At 30.1% G+C, this 18121-nt stretch overlaps 2 protein-coding genes across 19 annotated transcripts in view; both read left to right on the forward strand.

The window, feature by feature from the left end:
* LOC124437868 overlaps positions 1-18121 on the forward strand; it is a 121900-nt gene that overhangs the window by 20909 nt on the left and 82870 nt on the right. The gene's annotated exons all lie outside the window — the stretch shown is intronic.
* The window catches only part of LOC124437869, a 43740-nt gene that overhangs the window by 5697 nt on the left and 19922 nt on the right, over positions 1-18121 (forward strand). For 9 of the 15 annotated variants that reach the window (XM_046987807.1, XM_046987805.1, XM_046987806.1 and 6 more), the window contains 16 exons: positions 1443-1621; positions 2231-2257; positions 3035-3061; positions 3268-3294; positions 4334-4363; positions 4554-4586; positions 6211-6249; positions 9248-9268; positions 10968-10988; positions 12000-12020; positions 12889-12909; positions 13786-13806; positions 14443-14487; positions 15650-15694; positions 16291-16311; positions 17353-17370. In XM_046987807.1, the coding sequence (XP_046843763.1) occupies positions 1501-1621; positions 2231-2257; positions 3035-3061; positions 3268-3294; positions 4334-4363; positions 4554-4586; positions 6211-6249; positions 9248-9268; positions 10968-10988; positions 12000-12020; positions 12889-12909; positions 13786-13806; positions 14443-14487; positions 15650-15694; positions 16291-16311; positions 17353-17370 (538 nt within the window). In that variant the 5' untranslated portion in view covers positions 1443-1500. The remainder of the gene's footprint in view (positions 1-1442; positions 1622-2230; positions 2258-3034; positions 3062-3267; positions 3295-4333; positions 4364-4553; positions 4587-6210; positions 6250-9247; positions 9269-10967; positions 10989-11999; positions 12021-12888; positions 12910-13785; positions 13807-14442; positions 14488-15649; positions 15695-16290; positions 16312-17352; positions 17371-18121) is intronic. The other 6 variants (XM_046987812.1, XM_046987808.1, XM_046987809.1 and 3 more) reach the window with 6 other exon arrangements.

Here is an 18121-nt window from a genome sequence, read left to right on the forward strand (position 1 = left end):
GGACTAAAACAATTCTATAGCATTAGAGTGTTTTTTTTTGCTGCGTTTTTAATCACAACTAAACTTTCACACATACAAAATTTCCACAGTGTTATATTTAACGTTTTCACGAAGCTTTAGCTTTGTTAGCGTGTATACTTTCTCTTCTTCATGACAATTTTATGAACTACGTTGGCGGAAGTGGACACGCAGCTAACTGTATTATGAGAAATATAATTCTTGAGAAAACTGTTCTTGGTGCTGTCTAAATTCATGTTTTCATTTATGATATGTATATAAATCATTTTGCATTGATACTTTAAATATTGTCATTCGTGAACATTTTCATGAAATGATTTAACAAGAAACGATTGCTTGTCTTCGATTAGTTCATCGTACAACTGAAAATGTCGGAAATGTCTTGTCCTATGTCAGATACTTGTGTATATCAAACATTATCTGGATTTTGCAGCATTTGAATTAAATTAGTCCCTTCAAGTTTGCATTCCATTACTTATATTCGTGGGGCATAGTTTCAGTCTACTCTATGTTTTAAAGAGTAGCTATATTCCTATAGTCTTTGTGAACGTTAAGTAAATTACAACTATTGCAAGTATTAAGGATTATCGATGATCGACTTCATATATACGTTAATGTTTGAAAAACGAAAGAAATAAAAGTTACCGGTTCATTAAATGCACCATGCTAAGCAAAACAAGAATGATGAGAATTTTAAAATTACTTGTTCTCTCGCAGTCGGATATGAATGCAATATGAATACGATATGAATAATATATGTTTTTATTAATTATCTTTTCTTTTATGGCAAAGAAATGTATTGCAACGCAGCTTTCAACACATTTTACACTGTTTTAAAGCTTTTGTTTGAGCTATATTTATTTAATCTTTGTCTCTAACATCTGCATTCTTCAAAAATTATCATTTTCCTATCAAAGTAAACACAAGTTTCTTTTACTGCTGGGATAATGACGTTATTGAAAATCATATTTATCGTTCAAATGATCATGACGTTTTTAAATTGTTGTTAAGTTTCGATTGTTTTCATAAAGTTGGCAAGTCTTTGAACACGCATGGTTTGTTGAAAATGTTGTTAAGTGTGTGTTGTTTTTATACACTTACAGGAAAATTTTGCTGTCTAAAATTGGCAATTTTTTGAACTAGCATGGTTTATTAAAAAAAAACAAAGATTGACATTTACTAATTCATATGTTTTTGTGTAAAAGTCTTGCTATCATACACAAAATTTAAATTTTTTAACATTAAAATAGTACTGTTCATATTGATATGTTTTAAGGCCAATGTTTCTATTCTATCTTGAAGAAAGACGGGTTACAAAGTTTTAAAGATGTTTTAAAACCTAGCTTTTTTTCTTTGTAATACCTAGTTCACATTTCTCCGGTTTTCCTGTGAACGCAAATAAATGTATGTTTGTTCGTTAACAGAATTAGACTCGACATTTTCATTGCAATCTGTGACCCCACAAACTCGAGAAATTCAGAAATGGATGCGAAAGACTCGAGGATTTCAGAAATGATCGTCAAAGACTCGGGAATTTCAGAAATTGGCACCAAGGACTCGGGAAGTTCGGAAATTGGCACCAAAGACTCGGGATTTTTAGAAGGTAACGCAAAACTACCCTTATTTTTTTTTTAGGTAAATTATATTGCCGACACTTCACGACACTATTTATTCGTGTGTCATAAATAATGACGTAATATGAACATTCTTTGGTCAATAGTCAGTAAATGATGTTCATTTCATGGAGATTGATAACATTTACTTAACTGAAGACAAAATTATTTTCAATGTATATTCATGTGCTACATTGTAATTTTGTTTTGTACCTTGCTTTTCCTTTCAATTGATTTTACCAGATGCAGTTTCCTGTTATCTATAGCATATGAGTCACTGCAAAGAGTCTAAGTACTAAGAACAATACTTATAAAGTAAATGACAACAATACTTTACAAACAACAATACTTATCTAAGTACTAAGAGCAATAATTATGACAAATGCTCTTGGATAATTTTGTACCTTGTTTTTCCTTTCAATTGATTTTACTACATGCAGTTTTCTGTCATCCCAGTTTATCTGTCTCTACAATTTACATGAGCATACCAACTAATCTAATTTCTCATACATTTTTTCAAAAAGGAGATAATTAAAAATGAATTAGTTAACCTGTCATGTGTAAGTGAGAAATTAATGTGTTTTATTTCATATTTACAGGATCTTCCTTTTTATCGCTGCGTACAAGTAAGTACTAAGAACAATACTTATGACAAATGTTTTTGGGCAATTTTCTCTAAATGAGGCAAACTGTCACCATAAAACGTATAAATGTGCATACTATTATTTTCATTGGTATTCTTCACATTGCAAATGGAAAGGACGCTTTGTTTTAAATAGTCACGGTAGTATAGTACGGGGTGTCATTAATATTTTTACACTCCTTGACTTATAATTGTAGTCAAAGAGCTCTAAATTGTTTTATTTTCCATTCTTACTATTACGATTCAATGCGTTCCAACTCAAAATTCTGATGTCTGAATTTCGCTGTCATTATTAAAAATCAGGTTTTTACGACAGTAAAATTAGAATAATTGAATAAAGTTCGTTATTTTTAAGAAAATATGTTGTCCCTAACCATATCCTTGCAATTTTTTAGCGATAAGAAAATCAGTTGTAAATTAGTTAATCTTTCATTCCGTAAATATTGAAATAATATTTTGTTGGAGGTCATGCAATTTACTGATGATGAATCTAACAAAAATACAAGCTTATACATTTCATGTGAGTTTAGTAACAATAGGATAGTCATGTATAACATACAATGTACTAATGATAAAATTTGTTTCATTTACAATCATGTTTAGAAGTAAGCATAATTCAATTTTTTTATTTTGAAATACTATGTTAAGCCACACGTTTTTAACGGTTCTTTTTGCACTTCCCTGTTAAGCTCTAAAGCAGATATATCTTGTGTAAAAGTAAACATAAAATTGTTTTTCTTTTTTTGTTTTCATAATACAGAAGAGGAGAAAATAAGACGTCGTAAAGGTTGGTATTTTCATGCAGACTAATTACGGTTTAGGGTATTTTAGGTTTGACAATATTCACAGTTTAGAACAAAATTGGAAAGTAAAATACAACTGCTACGTTTTTGAAGGTTCTTATTGCACTTCCCTGTTAAGATCTAAATCAGATTTATCTTGTGTAAAAGTAAACATAAAACTGTTTTTTCTTTTTTTGTTTTGATAATACAGAAGTGGAGAAAAGAAGACGTCGTGAAGGTTGGTATTTTCATGCAGACTAATTACGGTTTACGGTATTTTAGGTTTGAGAATATACACAGCTTAGAACAAAATTGGAAAGTAAAATACAACTGCTACGTTTTTGAAGCTCTTTTGCACTCATTTTATAGTCTACTAATCATTTGAGAACTGTCTATGATTAAAAGGTTTACGCCATACGATCAAATTGTAAACACAATATAACTAGTAATTATTGTTTCTCTACTAGACGTAAAATTGGCAGCTATGAACAACCACAATTATTAACTTTAATGATAAAACCATGAAACTTTGCTACAGTACCATAACTTCTCCAGTGCTATATTTTATAGATATGGTTAGCTTAAATGTGTTATCTAATAATGTCCACATTATGAAAAATCTACATGGAAATGGGGCTGTTTAAATAAGCCACTTCTATAAGTCTTTATTTCTCTTAGCTTTTTCACTTTTTATGGTTACATCAGTCATGTTTTTCACTCTAACATGTACGTATGTATTGTAATTTTGTCTCTTTCCTGATTGTGCATGTCCGGAATACTGTAAAAAATAATCTGGTGCTTTAGAGTTGATAAGAGTGTTCCCAAGTAAATACGTTTAGGGAAGGACAAAGCAACTACTAGTTATTATGTTCGGCACTGTAAATACATGTAGTATAATCTCTATGTTGAAGAAAAATTAGTTGTTTTTTTACATTCATACAACTAACATGCCATTGCTTCGGTTAAGTTCTTTTTGGACGTCTTTATCCGTTCGTTTACCCAAGAAAAATTCAAATATCCGAGCTCATTGTTCCCTAAGTATTAAAAGTTTACGATTTCAATTTTGTGATAACCCGGGGACAGTTTGACGATAGTCTAGTCATGTATTATAATAATATCTCTCTTAGCTCGTTTGGTAAAAGCAAAATTCTGATATTTGAGATTGCGTGTCTTAAGAAAATAACAATTTCATATAATGATAACTGTAAATCAGTCGAACTGTCAAGTGTAAACGTAAGCATAATGTTGATTTCATTGTTAATTTTTTTATAATGTAGAACTGGCGAAAACACAAAATCAGCTTAAAGGTTTGTATAGTCCTGCAGTATATTACAAAAATAATGAAAGTTGATGCTTAAATTATTTTTTACTTCTCTCTTATCGCGTAATTTGAATGACGAAGGCAAAATTCTAATATCTGAGTTTGTTTTCCTTATGAAAACTTTAGTTTTATTATAAAGATTTTTAAAAATCAAATTGTCTATTTTTATACTGTAGAAAAGAGAAAGGAAAGAAAACGACATTTTAAAGGTTAGTATGGTCATGCAGTAATGATAATGACGAATGTTTAAAAGAAAGGAAAAAAATTCGAGGTTTGCTGACATTTTTGACATTAAATGTTCATATAACAGAAAGCAAGCTCGTTGTAAGTTTGCGTTATAACTTAGTGCATATTAGTAATTCGGATTAATTATATATGTTTAAAGTGCTATGAAACGAAAATTTTGCTATTTCAATAAAAGTTTCATTGAACAGAACTTCTAAACTGAAAGTAAACTCCCTAAAACAGTTTATCCATAGCGCTTTTTATCCTCAAAATAATGAGATTTTTGTAGTATTCATTTGCACAACTAATGACGTCACCACAAGGCATAACGGAAACTCAAATTTCAGATATATATTCAGATAGAGCTCCTTCATTGTTCGATATATTAATGTTATAAAATGCTGGGTAATCATTTCAACTAAAAACATCCTGGAAACTAAAGGGTATTTAAAACTTTGCAGTGACTCAAATGATATATGACGTCATTAGTTATGTAAATCAGACATTACAAGAACTTCAATATCTTGAGAATGAGTAGAGTTATGTATAAGCAGTTGTAAAAAGCATACCAGTCATTTTAAAATTTCTTTTCGATGAAAATATAGTTTAAATAGCAAAATTTTCGTTTCATAAGGAATTTAAAAGTCTTTCTTAATTTATAGCAAAGATAAAATTCGAAAAACAAGCTTGCACAAAATGAACGAGTAATCGAATTCGAAACGTACCGTTTTTTGTGCGATGAAAAATAACTTTTACACTTTGAACAAATATACATTTATGGACAGATACACAGATTTTCTACTTTTAACCATGCCAATCATTAAACAAGGTTTGCAAGGTCCTTTTTGAGAATATGACCTATTTGATCGCTTACTGTAGTTTTGCTGAATATGCGACAAGAGGCAAAATGTTGAAGTTGCGGGTACTGTCTATTGTACACAAAGGCCAAACTGCTTTGATTCTTACTATTTACTTCTACTTCTTTCAGCTAATCATTTATGACACTGTTAAAATCGGATGTATACTCTGTATATGAATCGTCCATATATTCATTATTGTTCATTCGATTTAAAAAACAAATTGTAACACTTATTACACTGCTGCTGTAAAACAAGTCATACATCGTGGTTCTACTCTGTGTGTATTGTATGTAACCCGCTTCTAATGTGAAAATGTTCTCTCGTATTTCTTTTGTCTTAAGAAAATTACAGTTTTATAATGATGAATAAGCTAATTTGGCATGTGCAAACGTTAGCATTAAATTGCTTATATTTTATACTGTAGAATGGAGGAAGAAAAATCAACGCTGTAATAAGAATAGTTTTCAAGAAAAATATTAGTTTTTATGGCGCATGTTTTAAAATTGAATGAAAAAATGCAAATGATTTAATAATATTAATTTACGAGTAAGAGACTACAGATAATTCATAATGTCTTGCCGCTTACGATTCATTGAAATTAATCTGTTGGGGACGTAATTGTTTATGTTGCATCTGCATTCGCGTAAGTCCCACTTATCGTAATATTAATATATTTATTACATACTCAGCTATGTATCTGTATTATGTATAAAAACGAAACATGTTTTCATTGTTTATTTTACTGTAGAGGAAAGAAAACTGAGGAAGAAAAAAATTCAACGTAAAGGTATGAAAGTTTATGGTCATTTCAAAAATAAGACTTTTAAAATAATAGACAGAGACCTAGCCTTTAGGGACAAAGGGGAGCGATTGCCCTCCTATTCATTATAGAGAAATCACATTTTCAAAGCGTTGAATCTGAGTGGAAACTTTTAGGGGATGTTGAAAATTAGGTGGTGGTATGGTTCAATAAGATATATTTTGAAAATGAAAAACATTACTGGATTTTCTATACATTTTTACGAGAATTTATGGGCTTGAACAGCCTTCGTTTTATGTTTGTTGATCGCTTCAAGTTGTTCAGAAGAATGAATTTGGTTTACATTTCTCGTTTACATACTTTAACTGTCATCATGCTAACATTTTTACTTGTCTTGACTTTTTAAATTTATAGACAGTAGACTTTATAGTCGCTAATATGTAACCCTATCAGGGTAGTAAAGTGAGAGAATTTTACTATAAACAATATGGCGAAAATTGGATTCTCGAGTTTAAAAATGCTTTTTATGGAGTTTAAGTAGACAATCTTTGCCACTTTTATGATTATATTAAAGAGAAGGTAATATACGTTTACTTCGTCGATTCTTTTGACTTAAAATCTAATTTTACGACACAATTTGACTGCGATTTTTCGGAAGTATACTCGCATACTCGGTGGCTTCGACTGTTTTAGCAATTCGTCTAAAGTATTCCGTGGACATATTATGTAGTACTTGTATGTATACAATGTATAATTAATAATGCTAAATACTTTATTGCTGGTGTGTGGTTTAAAGGAGGTATTGACAACTAACCATGGTTAAATCAAAGTGTTATGTTATTGAACAATACAAACAATATTTCTGGTCATCAACAATGGGCTGATAATGGATAAATACAGTTTCTAACTACTGCTTCGTTAAGTCCATATAGAAGACATGCAGTGTATTTATTTCAAGAGCGAAAAACTTCACTAATTTAGTTTGATACCTATTTTAGATTAGTCATGTTTGTATATATTCAATAAGTTAGGTGGACATCTGTAAGTAATTCAACGAAAGCATTTCCTAGGAATTTAAAGTTACATCATATCTAAGCGTAAATATAAGTAATCAGCCCAACTATAAACTGTACATGAACTTATATTTGCTATTTTGTATGTCCTAGTGGTACTTTATTTAAAGCGTTCAAACACGAAATTAATCTCCAAAACAATGAAGCGTAGTTGAAATCATTTCTATTGTTCCTTTTATATATATGACAAGTCAGATATAGATTTTTAAGTCAAAAGAGTCGACAACGTAATCGTGTATATAAAAATAAAAACGGCAAAGATTGTCCACTTCAACTCCATAAAAAGCATTTTTAAAATCGAGAATCCAATTTTCGCCATATTGTTTATAGTAAAAGTCTCTCACTTTGCTACCCAAGAAAATGGCGACGCGCTTTTTCGGAAATAGTCGGCGTGACCAAAAACTTCAAAGGAGTGAAGTGTCGGCGTGACCCTTCTGGTTACATATTCTGTACCTTAGGGAAACACATATCTGAATAACAAGGGTTTCAAGTTTGATAAACGAAAGTATCGTGAGATAGATGTCAGATCATCATCTTCACAAGTATCAATAGTGATTATTAAAAGAGCATTTAACACCAACTTAAACTCACATTAACTAAGACATTCATCTAATTGTTTCATTCTGAACTAACAATTTATATATATTTATAAATTCAATTTGATGCGTTATAACAAGCTATCTCTCCCCGTTTTTCCCCAGCAGCTCTCTTTCTTTGAAGAAATATCTAAATACGCATGCGCCAATTTTGTGCGAACTGTATAATGAATTGTGTAACAAGAGTGAACTAAGCGAATAGAATATTCCGAAATCCAAAAAATTTTCTTTAACTATAACGCTTTTCGTTAATGCTGGCACTGTTGACAAATATATTGAAGATTTGTAAGCTCGAGTTTATATAGAATGTGAAGAATATTGGTATTTAATTTGCCGTATTGCCGTATTTGCCAAGTATTTGGCTAGTGCTGTTTGTTTAGCAACCTGCTCTGAACTTCTGGTCTAACCACACTCATACATTACGTGTTGGTGTATTGGTCTTAAACATACGACAGTAAAATTGAAAGTTGCGCACACATTTGCCTCGGTAAGGAACATTTTACAAGAAAAAAGTGCACTATTACTGTCATTGAAGAAAGCATTAGTTGTGGATTGCTTTAGAACAGTATGAGAAAGTCATGTACGATTGTATGACTTTGTCGATTTTCATGTAATCACTATGAAAGTGCAAATACGAAATGAATGTTCATTCACACAAGATTGCCGAAAGCTGATGCAAATCGTACTACGTAAATATTTATCGAACATCGTTGCATTTTACTGCTCGGTGCCTTATTGTTTAATTAGGTGGAATTTAGCACTAAAAAATATCGCAAACAAAGTATTTTGTTCTTCTGAACACATGAACTTCACATGTGTATCAGAAGAATCAAAAAAATACAGCATAACCGAAACAAAGAAAGTAAATCATGAGTTATTTCGTAATTTATATGTTGTATACTGCATAGTAATAATAGAAGAATGTGATGCATGAATGACGAATGTAAGATTGTGGCGTGCCAAATGTTCTTATTATGTATCCGCTACGTAAGTTTCGTAATCTTTGAGCAAGTTGTAGCTATTTGTCAAAAGACAAACTGCTTAGCCTTTGATAAGCACTTATCGAAATGAATTTCAATTTATCATTTTTTGAAACGCCAAGGTTCGATACTAAGCTTTCTTGAAACTAATTTTATTTGCCATCATTAGGAACATTTTTTCTAAGAAACTTTGCACTATCCTTGGATCCCAATTTATGTTTATGGTTATTTATGCCTTTTTATGTTCACTATACTCAAAGTTACTTCATTTTAAGAAGTTATTTGTCTGTTATATATTCTGAGTTTAGTAACAATAAGATAGTCATTTTGACCTCTAATTTCTAAAATGAAAAATAATGGTTTTTTTCTGTTGCAGATAAGATTCGTCGATGTAAAGGTTAGTATTGGCGTGTAATTAACTATTGACGAATGCTAAGGTATATGCGAAAGTATATGCGAAACACACGTATACTTTTTCCTCACTCTTTCTTAAGGGGGGAGAGAGAATTTGTGATATTTTCGGAAAAGCAGTCAATTTCGGTAAATCTTAGCGGTAATGGAAGAAATTCTCCATTTTTTGGCGTCGGCCGCCAATTAAAGTTGTGTTGGAGATAGCCGCTCCAGTTATTATAGAACTCAAAGGGAGTGACCCTTCTGGTTACATATTCTGTGCCTTAAGGAAACACATCTGTGAATGACGAGGGGCTTAAAGTTAGAAAAACGAAAGTATCGTGAGATAGATGTCAGATCATCATCTTCACAAGTATCAATAGTGATTATTAAAAGAGCATTTAACACCAACTTAAACTTACATTAACTAAGACATTCATTTAATTGTTTCATTCTGAACTAACAATTTATATATATATTTATAAATCCCATGTGATGCGTTATGGCAAGGTATCTCCGTCCGTTTTCCCCCCAGCAGCTCTATTTCTTTGAAGAAATATCTAAATACGCATGCGCCAATTTTGTGCGAACTGTATAATGAATTGTGTTTCAAGAGTGAATATTCCGAAATCCAAAAAATTTTCTTTAACTATAACGCTTTTCGTTAATGCTGGCACTGTTGACAAATATATTGAAGATTTTGTAAGCACGAGTTTATATAGAATGTGAAGAATATTGGTATTTAATTTGCCTTATTGCCGTATTTGCCAAGTATTTGGCTAGTGCTGTTTGTTTAGCAACCTGCTCTGAACTTCTGGTCTAACCACACTCATACATTACGTGTTGGTGTATTGGTCTTAAACATACGACAGTAAAATTGAAAGTTGCGCACACATTTGCCTCGGTAAGGAACATTTTACAAGAAAAAAGTGCACTATTACTGTCATTGAAGAAAGCATTAGTTGTGGATTGCTTTAGAAAAATATGAGAAAGTCATGTACGATTGTATGACTTTGTCGATTTTCATGTAATCGCTATGAAAGTGCAAATACGAAATGGATGTTCATTCACACAAGCTTGCCAAAAGCTGATGCAAATTGTACTACTTAAATATTTATCGAACATCGTTGCATTTTACTGCTCGGTGCCTTATTGTTTAATTAGGTGGAATTTAGAGCTAAAAAATATCGCAAACAAAGTATTTTGTTCTTCTGAACACATGAACTTCACATGTGTATCAGAAGAATCAAAAAAATACAACATAACCGAAACAAAGAAAGTAAATCATGAGTTATTTCGTAATTTATATGTTGTATACGGCATAGTAATAATTAAAGAATGTGATGCATGAATGACGAATGTAAGATTGTGGCGTGCCAAATGTCCTTATTATGTATCCGCTACGTAAGTTTCGAAATGAATTTCACTTTAGCATTTTCTGAAACGTCAAGGATCGGTACTAAGCTTTCTTGAAAACTAATTTTATTTTCCATCATTAGGAACATTTTTTCTAAGAAACTTTGCACTATCCTTGGATCCCAATTTATGTTTATGGTTATTTATGCCTTTTTATGTTCACTATACTCAAAGTTACTTCATTTTAAGAAGTTATTTGTCTGTTATATATTCTGAGTTTAGTAACAATAAGATAGTCATTTTGACCTCTAATTTGTAAGTGGAAAAATAATGTCTTTGTTCTGTTGCAGATAAGATTCGTCGACTTGAAGGTTAGTATGGGTGTGTAATTAACTATTGACGAATGCTTATTGATAATGCATAAATAAAATATTGTTTCGTAATGTGAAAGATAATTTTTCTTTTTAGCAAAGTGAAGGTTAGTATAGAACGATACCACGACTTCCATCTTTCTGTCTCCCATTAGCATCAATGCTCACTGAAATGTAAAATTTACTCACATTTACAAAGTTTACATTGCTGCCTTACATTTGTTAAACAATTTTTGTATCACCTCTCACGTTTTTGACGATTTTTGCCCATAAATCAGTGCAGCACTTTTTGGAGGAAAGGAATTCTTTATCAGTTTACGTTAATGCAACTGAAATATCATTTTTACATGACGTTCTATTTTGTACTTCTCTCTGCTCTCGTTTACCCAGGAAACAGTCTGCTATTTGAACTTATTCGTCTCTAAGTATTAAAATTTCACAATTTTTAAATGTGTCAGTTGATTTTTATTTGTAAACGGGAAAATATTGCTTTAAAGAGTTTTTTGTCAGTATTTCTGATATATTTCGTCTTTGCGCTAAATATCAGCAGATTTTTGTTTTCTTTAAAGCAGACGCGATACCTTACGAGGTCTACTGAAATGCATCGATCATTTAATTTATCTTAATGTTGGTTTTTAACAGTTCTTTTTAAAAATATATACCAAGGTTATAGTTGTAACTTACCATGGTAAATATGCTCTTCAAAAGCAGTATTTAGATTTCTTACCACAACCAAGGTTTTGTTTTATAAAACTTAAAAATTGTATTGTTTTCGTTTTTATGTTTTTGTGTATAATCATGAAATATCCTTGTGTTAATTTTGTTTATGGTTGTTTATGCCTGTTTATGTTCACTATATCCAAGGTTCGATGCTATGCTTTCTTGTAACTAATTTTACTTGTCAATTCATTTTAAGAGGTTATTTGTCTGTTATATGAGTTTATGAACAATAAGATAGTCATTTTTACCTATAATGTGTAAGTTGAAAAATAATGTCTTTTTCTGTTGCAGATGAGATTCGTCGACTTAAAGGTTAGTATGGGCGTGTAATTAACTATTGACGAATGCTTATTGATAATGCATAAATAAAAAAATTGTTTTTGTAATGTGAAAGTAAAATTTACTCACATTTTCATTGCTGTCTTGCATGTGTTAAACAATGTTTATATGATCTCTCACGATTTTTACAATATTTAGCCATAAATCAGCGCAGCACTTTTTTGGAGTAAAGGATATATTTTAAATTTACGTTAATGCAACTGAAGTATGATTGTTATTTGACGTTCTACTTTGTACTTCTCTCTCCTCTCGTTTGCCCAGGAAACATTCTGTTATTTGAACTTATTCGTCTCTAAGTATTAAAATTTCATTATTTTTAAATGTGTCACTTAATTTTCATTTGTAAGCGGGAAAAATTGCTTTGAAGAGTTTTTTGCCAGTATTTCTGATATATTTCGTCTTGCGCTAAATATCAGCAGATTTTTGTTTTCTTTAAAGCAGACGCGATACCTTACGAGGTCTACCGAAATACATCGATCATTTAATTTATCTTATGTTGGTTTCAACAATTCTTTTGAAAAACATATACCAAGGTTATAGTTGTAATTTACCATAGTAAATATGCTCTTCAAAGCAATATTTAGTTTTCTTACCACAACCAAGGCTTTGCTTTATAAAACTTGAAAATTGTATTGTTTTCATTGTTATGTTTTTATGTATAGTCATGAAATATCCTTATGTTAATTTTGTTTATGGTTGTTTATGCCTGTTTATGTTCACTATGTCCAAAGTCAATTCATTTTAAGAGGTTATTCGTCTGTTATATGAGTTTATGAACAATAAGATAGTCATTTTGACCTATAATGTGTAAGTGGAAAAATAATGTCTTTTTCTGTTGCAGATGAGATTCGTCGACTTGAAGGTTAGTATGGGCGTGTAATTAACTATTGACGAATTCTTATTGATAATGCATAAATGAAAAACAGTTTTGTAATGTGAAAGTAAAATTTACCCACTTTTTCATTGCTGTCTTGCATGTGTTAATTAAACAATCTTTATAATATCTCTCACTTTGTTTACAATATTTGCCCATAAATCAGCGCAGCCCTTTTTAGGAGTAAAGGATATATTTTAAATTTACGTTGATGCAACTGAAGTATGATTGTTACTTGACGTTCTATTTTGTACTTTCTCTCTCCTCTCGTTTACCCAGGAAACATTCTGTTATTTGAACTTATTCGTCTCTAAGTATTAAAATTTCATAATTTTTAAATGTGTCAGTCAATTTTCTTTTGTAAACGGAAAATATTGCTTTAAAGAGTTTTTTGCCAGTATTTCTGATATATTTCGTCTTGCGCTAAATATCAGCAGATTTTTTGTTTTCTTTAAAGCAGACGCGATACCTTACGAGGTCTACCGAAATGCATCGATCATTTAATTTATCTTAATGTTGGTTTTTAACAGTTCTTTTTAAAAACATATACGAAGGCTATAGTTGTAATTTACCATGGTAAATATGCTCTTCAAAGTAGTATTTAGTTTTCTTACCACAACCAAGGCTTTGTTTTATAAAACTTAAAAATTGTATTGTTTTCATTGTTATGTTTTTATGTATAGTCATGAAATATCCTTATGTTAATTTTGTTTATGGTTGTTTATGCCTGTTTATGTTCACTATGTCCAAAGTCAATTCATTTTAAGAGGTTATTTGTCTGTTATATGAGTTTATGAACAATAAGATAGTCATTTTGACCTATAATGTGTTAGTGGAAAAATAATGTCTTTTTTTCTGTTGCAGATGAGATTCGTCGACTTGAAGGTTAGTATGGGCGTGTAATTAACTATTGACGAATGCTTATTGATAATGCATAAATAAAAAAAATGTTTGGTAATGTAAAAGTAAAATTTACTCACATTTTCATTGCTGTCTTGCATGTGTTAAACAATCTTTGTATAATCTCTCAAATTTTTTACGGTATTTGCCCATAAATCAGCGCAGAACCTTTTATGAGTAAGGGATATATTTTAAATTTACGTTGATGCAACTGAAGTATGATTTTTACTTGACGTTCTATTTTGTACTTTCTCTCTCCTCTCGTTTGCCCAGGAAACATTCTGTTATTTGAGTTCGTTCGTCTCTGAGTATTCAAATTTTACAATTTTAAGATGTGTCAGTTAACTTATTTAACGAATTACTTTTACAAATTAGAGTTATATGTTGTTTTGTTAGGTATCATACTTGGTATTATTATACACTATGTAGGCAATGTTGAATAGAAACGTTACTTCTTAAATAACGCTGCTTTTAATGTTTTTCACTGTTACATGTTATTTATTGTAATTTTGTCTCTTTTCCTGTAAACAATAAAATACACATAGTGCATGCCCAGGGTACTGCATGCACGACGACTTGACCTGTTTTATGTAATTACAAAAATTTTATTTTTTTTTCTAGTTTTTTTCAACTTTGTTCAACCTTATCAACATTGTTCTTACTTTGGTTAGTATGATGGTGCATAGCAATATACTATTTATGATAATTTATACACATAGTGCATGCCCAGGTCTGCATGCATGTGTTCAAAAATCAATCTAGGTTTTTTTTATACACTAGTAGTGTCCCACAGTTAAATACGTTTAAACAAGGAAAAACAACTACAAGTTATTATATCGTTCGACACTCTACATACATGTTATATAATCACTAAGTTGAACACAAGTTAATTTTTCTTACATTCACGCAACTGAAATACGAATATTTCTTTATCCGCTTGTTTACCCAGGAAAATTGAAATATCCAAGTTTATCCTTTGCTAAGTGATTAAAATTTTACAATTTTAAATTTGTGTTAACCTGAGGACAGTTTGAAGATAGTAAGGTCATACAATTTATTAGTATTGACAATGTTTATTGTTGTTTATGTGTCTTTGTTTTTAGTAAATTATAGAAAGTTAATTAATTTTATGAAGTTTTTATGTGTCTATACAGTTATAAGTTTTTTAACAATAAGATAGTCAATTTTGCCTGTCTTGTGTTTATGTGAAAATAATATTTGCTTTTCTTTATTTGCATAACCTTTGTGGCGGAAAGGTTTGTTCGGTTATGCATGTACGGCAATATAACAATGTATTAGTAAAGCATAGTTTTATTAGTAAAAAGTTATTTTTCCCCCTTAATAAGGTAAGGTTCAATAAAACATTCACATAACCAACATTCTTTTTGCAAAATTAAGAATTATTTTCATTACAAATTAATTAACATTATTGCAACTCGAATACAATATATTTTGTGCTTCGTTAACCTTTTATTTCGTAAATGTTGAAATAATATTTTGGTGAAGGTCATGCAATTTATTGATGATGAATCTTCATATATAAAGCATAAATGACAAAAATATTCAGAATAATAAAGATATTAGAAATTCTTTCATTAGCGAAGTGTATAAGCTTATACATTTCATGTATAATCACGAATTTCCTTTTTTTAATTTCATCACATGAACAATAATCTCGATAGTTGTAAATGATGTTACATGTTATTTATTGCAACTTTGTTTCTTTTCCTGTAAACAATGAAATACTCATAGTGCATGCCCAGGGTACTGTATGCATGTCGACTTGACTTGTTTTATGTAATTATAAAAATTTTATTTTTTTTTCTAGTTTTTTTCAACCTTATTCAACCTTATCAACATTGTTTTTACTTTGGTTAGTATGATGGTGCATAGCAATATACTATTTATGATAATTTATACACATAGTGCATGCCCAGGCCTGCATGCATGTGTTAAAAAATCAATCTAGGTGTTTTTTATACACTTGCAGTGTGCCACAGTTAAATACGTTTTAACAAGGCAAAACAACTACAAGTTATTATATCGTTCGACACTGTACGTACATGTAATATAATCACTAAGTCGAAGACAAATTAATATTTTTACATTCACGCAACTAAAATACGATTAGCAGGTTGAAGTTCTATTTTGTATTTTTCTCTCCGCTTGTTTACCCAGGAAAAATCAAATGTCCAATTTTATTCTTTGCTAAGTGATTAAAATTTAACAGTTTAAAATTTGTTATAACCTGAGGACAGTTTGACAATAGTATAGTCCATTAATATAGCTCATAATATCGTTAATGTTTATGGTTTTTATGTATCTTTGTTCTTACTAATTTGGAGAAAATTAAATAATTTTATGAAGTTTTTATGTGTCGATATAGTTCTAAGTTTTTTAACAATAAGATAGTCAATTTGGGCTGACTTGTAATATGTAAAAATAATATTTGTTTTTCTCGATTTGCAGATTTCTTTGAAAGTATGAAAGGTTTGTATGGTTATGCATGTATTGCAATATAACAATGTATTAGTAAAGAATAGTTTTAATAGTAAAAAGTTATTTTTTTTCCCTCAATAAGGTAGGGCTAAATAAAACATTCACATAACCAACATTCTTTTTGCAAAATTTAATATTATTTTCAATACAAATTAGTTTACATTAATGCAACTGGAATACAATATATTTCATGCTTAGTTAACCTTTTATTTCGTAAATGTTGAAATAATATTTTGTTGGAGAGCATGCAATTTATTGATGATGAATCTTAATATATAAAGCATAAATGACAAAAATATCCAGAATAAAAAAGATATTAGAAATTCTTTCATTAGCGAAGTGTATAAGCTTATACATTTCATGCATAATCACAAATTTCCTTTCTATTTTCATCACATGAACAATAATCTCCATAAGTGCAAATGATGTTACATGTTATTTATTGCAATTTTGTTTCTTTTCCTGTAAAAAATAAAATACTCATAGTGCATGCCCAGGTCTACATACATTTGTTCAAAAATCAATCTAGGTGTCTTTTATACACTATTAGTGTCCCACAGTTAAATACGTTTAAACAAGGGAAAAACAACTACAAGTTATTATATCGTTCGACACTGTACATACATGTAATATAATCACTAAGTTAAAGACAAGTTAATTGTTTTTACATTTATGCAACTAAAATAAAAATGGTTCGTTACACTTCTATTTTGTATATTTCTCTATCCGTTCGTTTACCCATTGAATATTCAAATACCCGAGTTTATTCTTTGCTAAGTGATTAAAATTTTACAATTTTAAGTTTGTGTTAACCTGAGGACAGTTTGACGATAGTAGAGCCATACAATTTATTAAAATTGATAATGTTTATTGTTGTTTATGTGTCTTTGTTTTTAGTAAATTATAGAAAGTTAATTAATTTTATAAAGTTTTTATGTGTCTATACAGTTGTAAGTTTTTTAACAATAAGATGGTCAATTTGGCCTGTCTTGTTTTAATGTCAAAATAATATTTGTTTTTCTTTATTTGCAGAACCTTTGCGGCGGAAAGGTTTGTATGGTCATGCATGTGCGGCAATATAACAATGTATTAGTAAAGAATAGTTTTATTAGTAAAAAGTTATTTTTTCCCTCAATAAGGTAAGGTTGAATGAAGCGTTCACATAACTAACATTCTTTTTGCAAAATTAAGTATTATTTTCATTGCAAATTAATTTACATTATTGCAACTCGAATACAATATATTTCGTGCTTAATTAACCTTTTATTTCATAAATGTTGAAATAATATTTTGTTGGAGGTCATGCAATTTACTGATGATGAATATTCATATATAAAGCATAAATGACAAAAATATTCAGAATAATAAAGATACTAGAAATTCTTTCATTAGCGAAGCGTATAAGCTTAAACATTTCATGCATAATCACAAATTTCCTTTTTTTAATTTCATCACATGAATAATAATGTCCAAAATTAAATGAAGATATGATCTTCGCACTTTTCTGGACAATTTAAGCAATCGTCTCAGGAGCCTGAAAAAATCAGGTGACTCAACGGGAATCGAACCCATGACCTCTGCTTGATGCAGTGCAGTGAGTAGTGATCAATATTGTTGGGTTCATGCTGTGAGGAATGTCGTATGAATGTTTTATGCAGTGCGGTGTTTGAATTTAATGATATGATTCGCATTTTCTGGAATGTCTCATGAGCCTGAAAAAATCAGGTGACTCAACGGGAATCGAACCCATTTTTTCAGGCTCCTGAGACGATTGCTTAAATTGTCCAGAAAAGTGCGAAGA

The sequence above is a fragment of the Xenia sp. Carnegie-2017 genome, unplaced genomic scaffold, assembly GCF_021976095.1.
Source record: "Xenia sp. Carnegie-2017 unplaced genomic scaffold, XeniaSp_v1 HiC_scaffold_18, whole genome shotgun sequence".
NCBI classification, from domain to species: Eukaryota; Metazoa; Cnidaria; class Anthozoa; order Malacalcyonacea; family Xeniidae; genus Xenia; species Xenia sp. Carnegie-2017.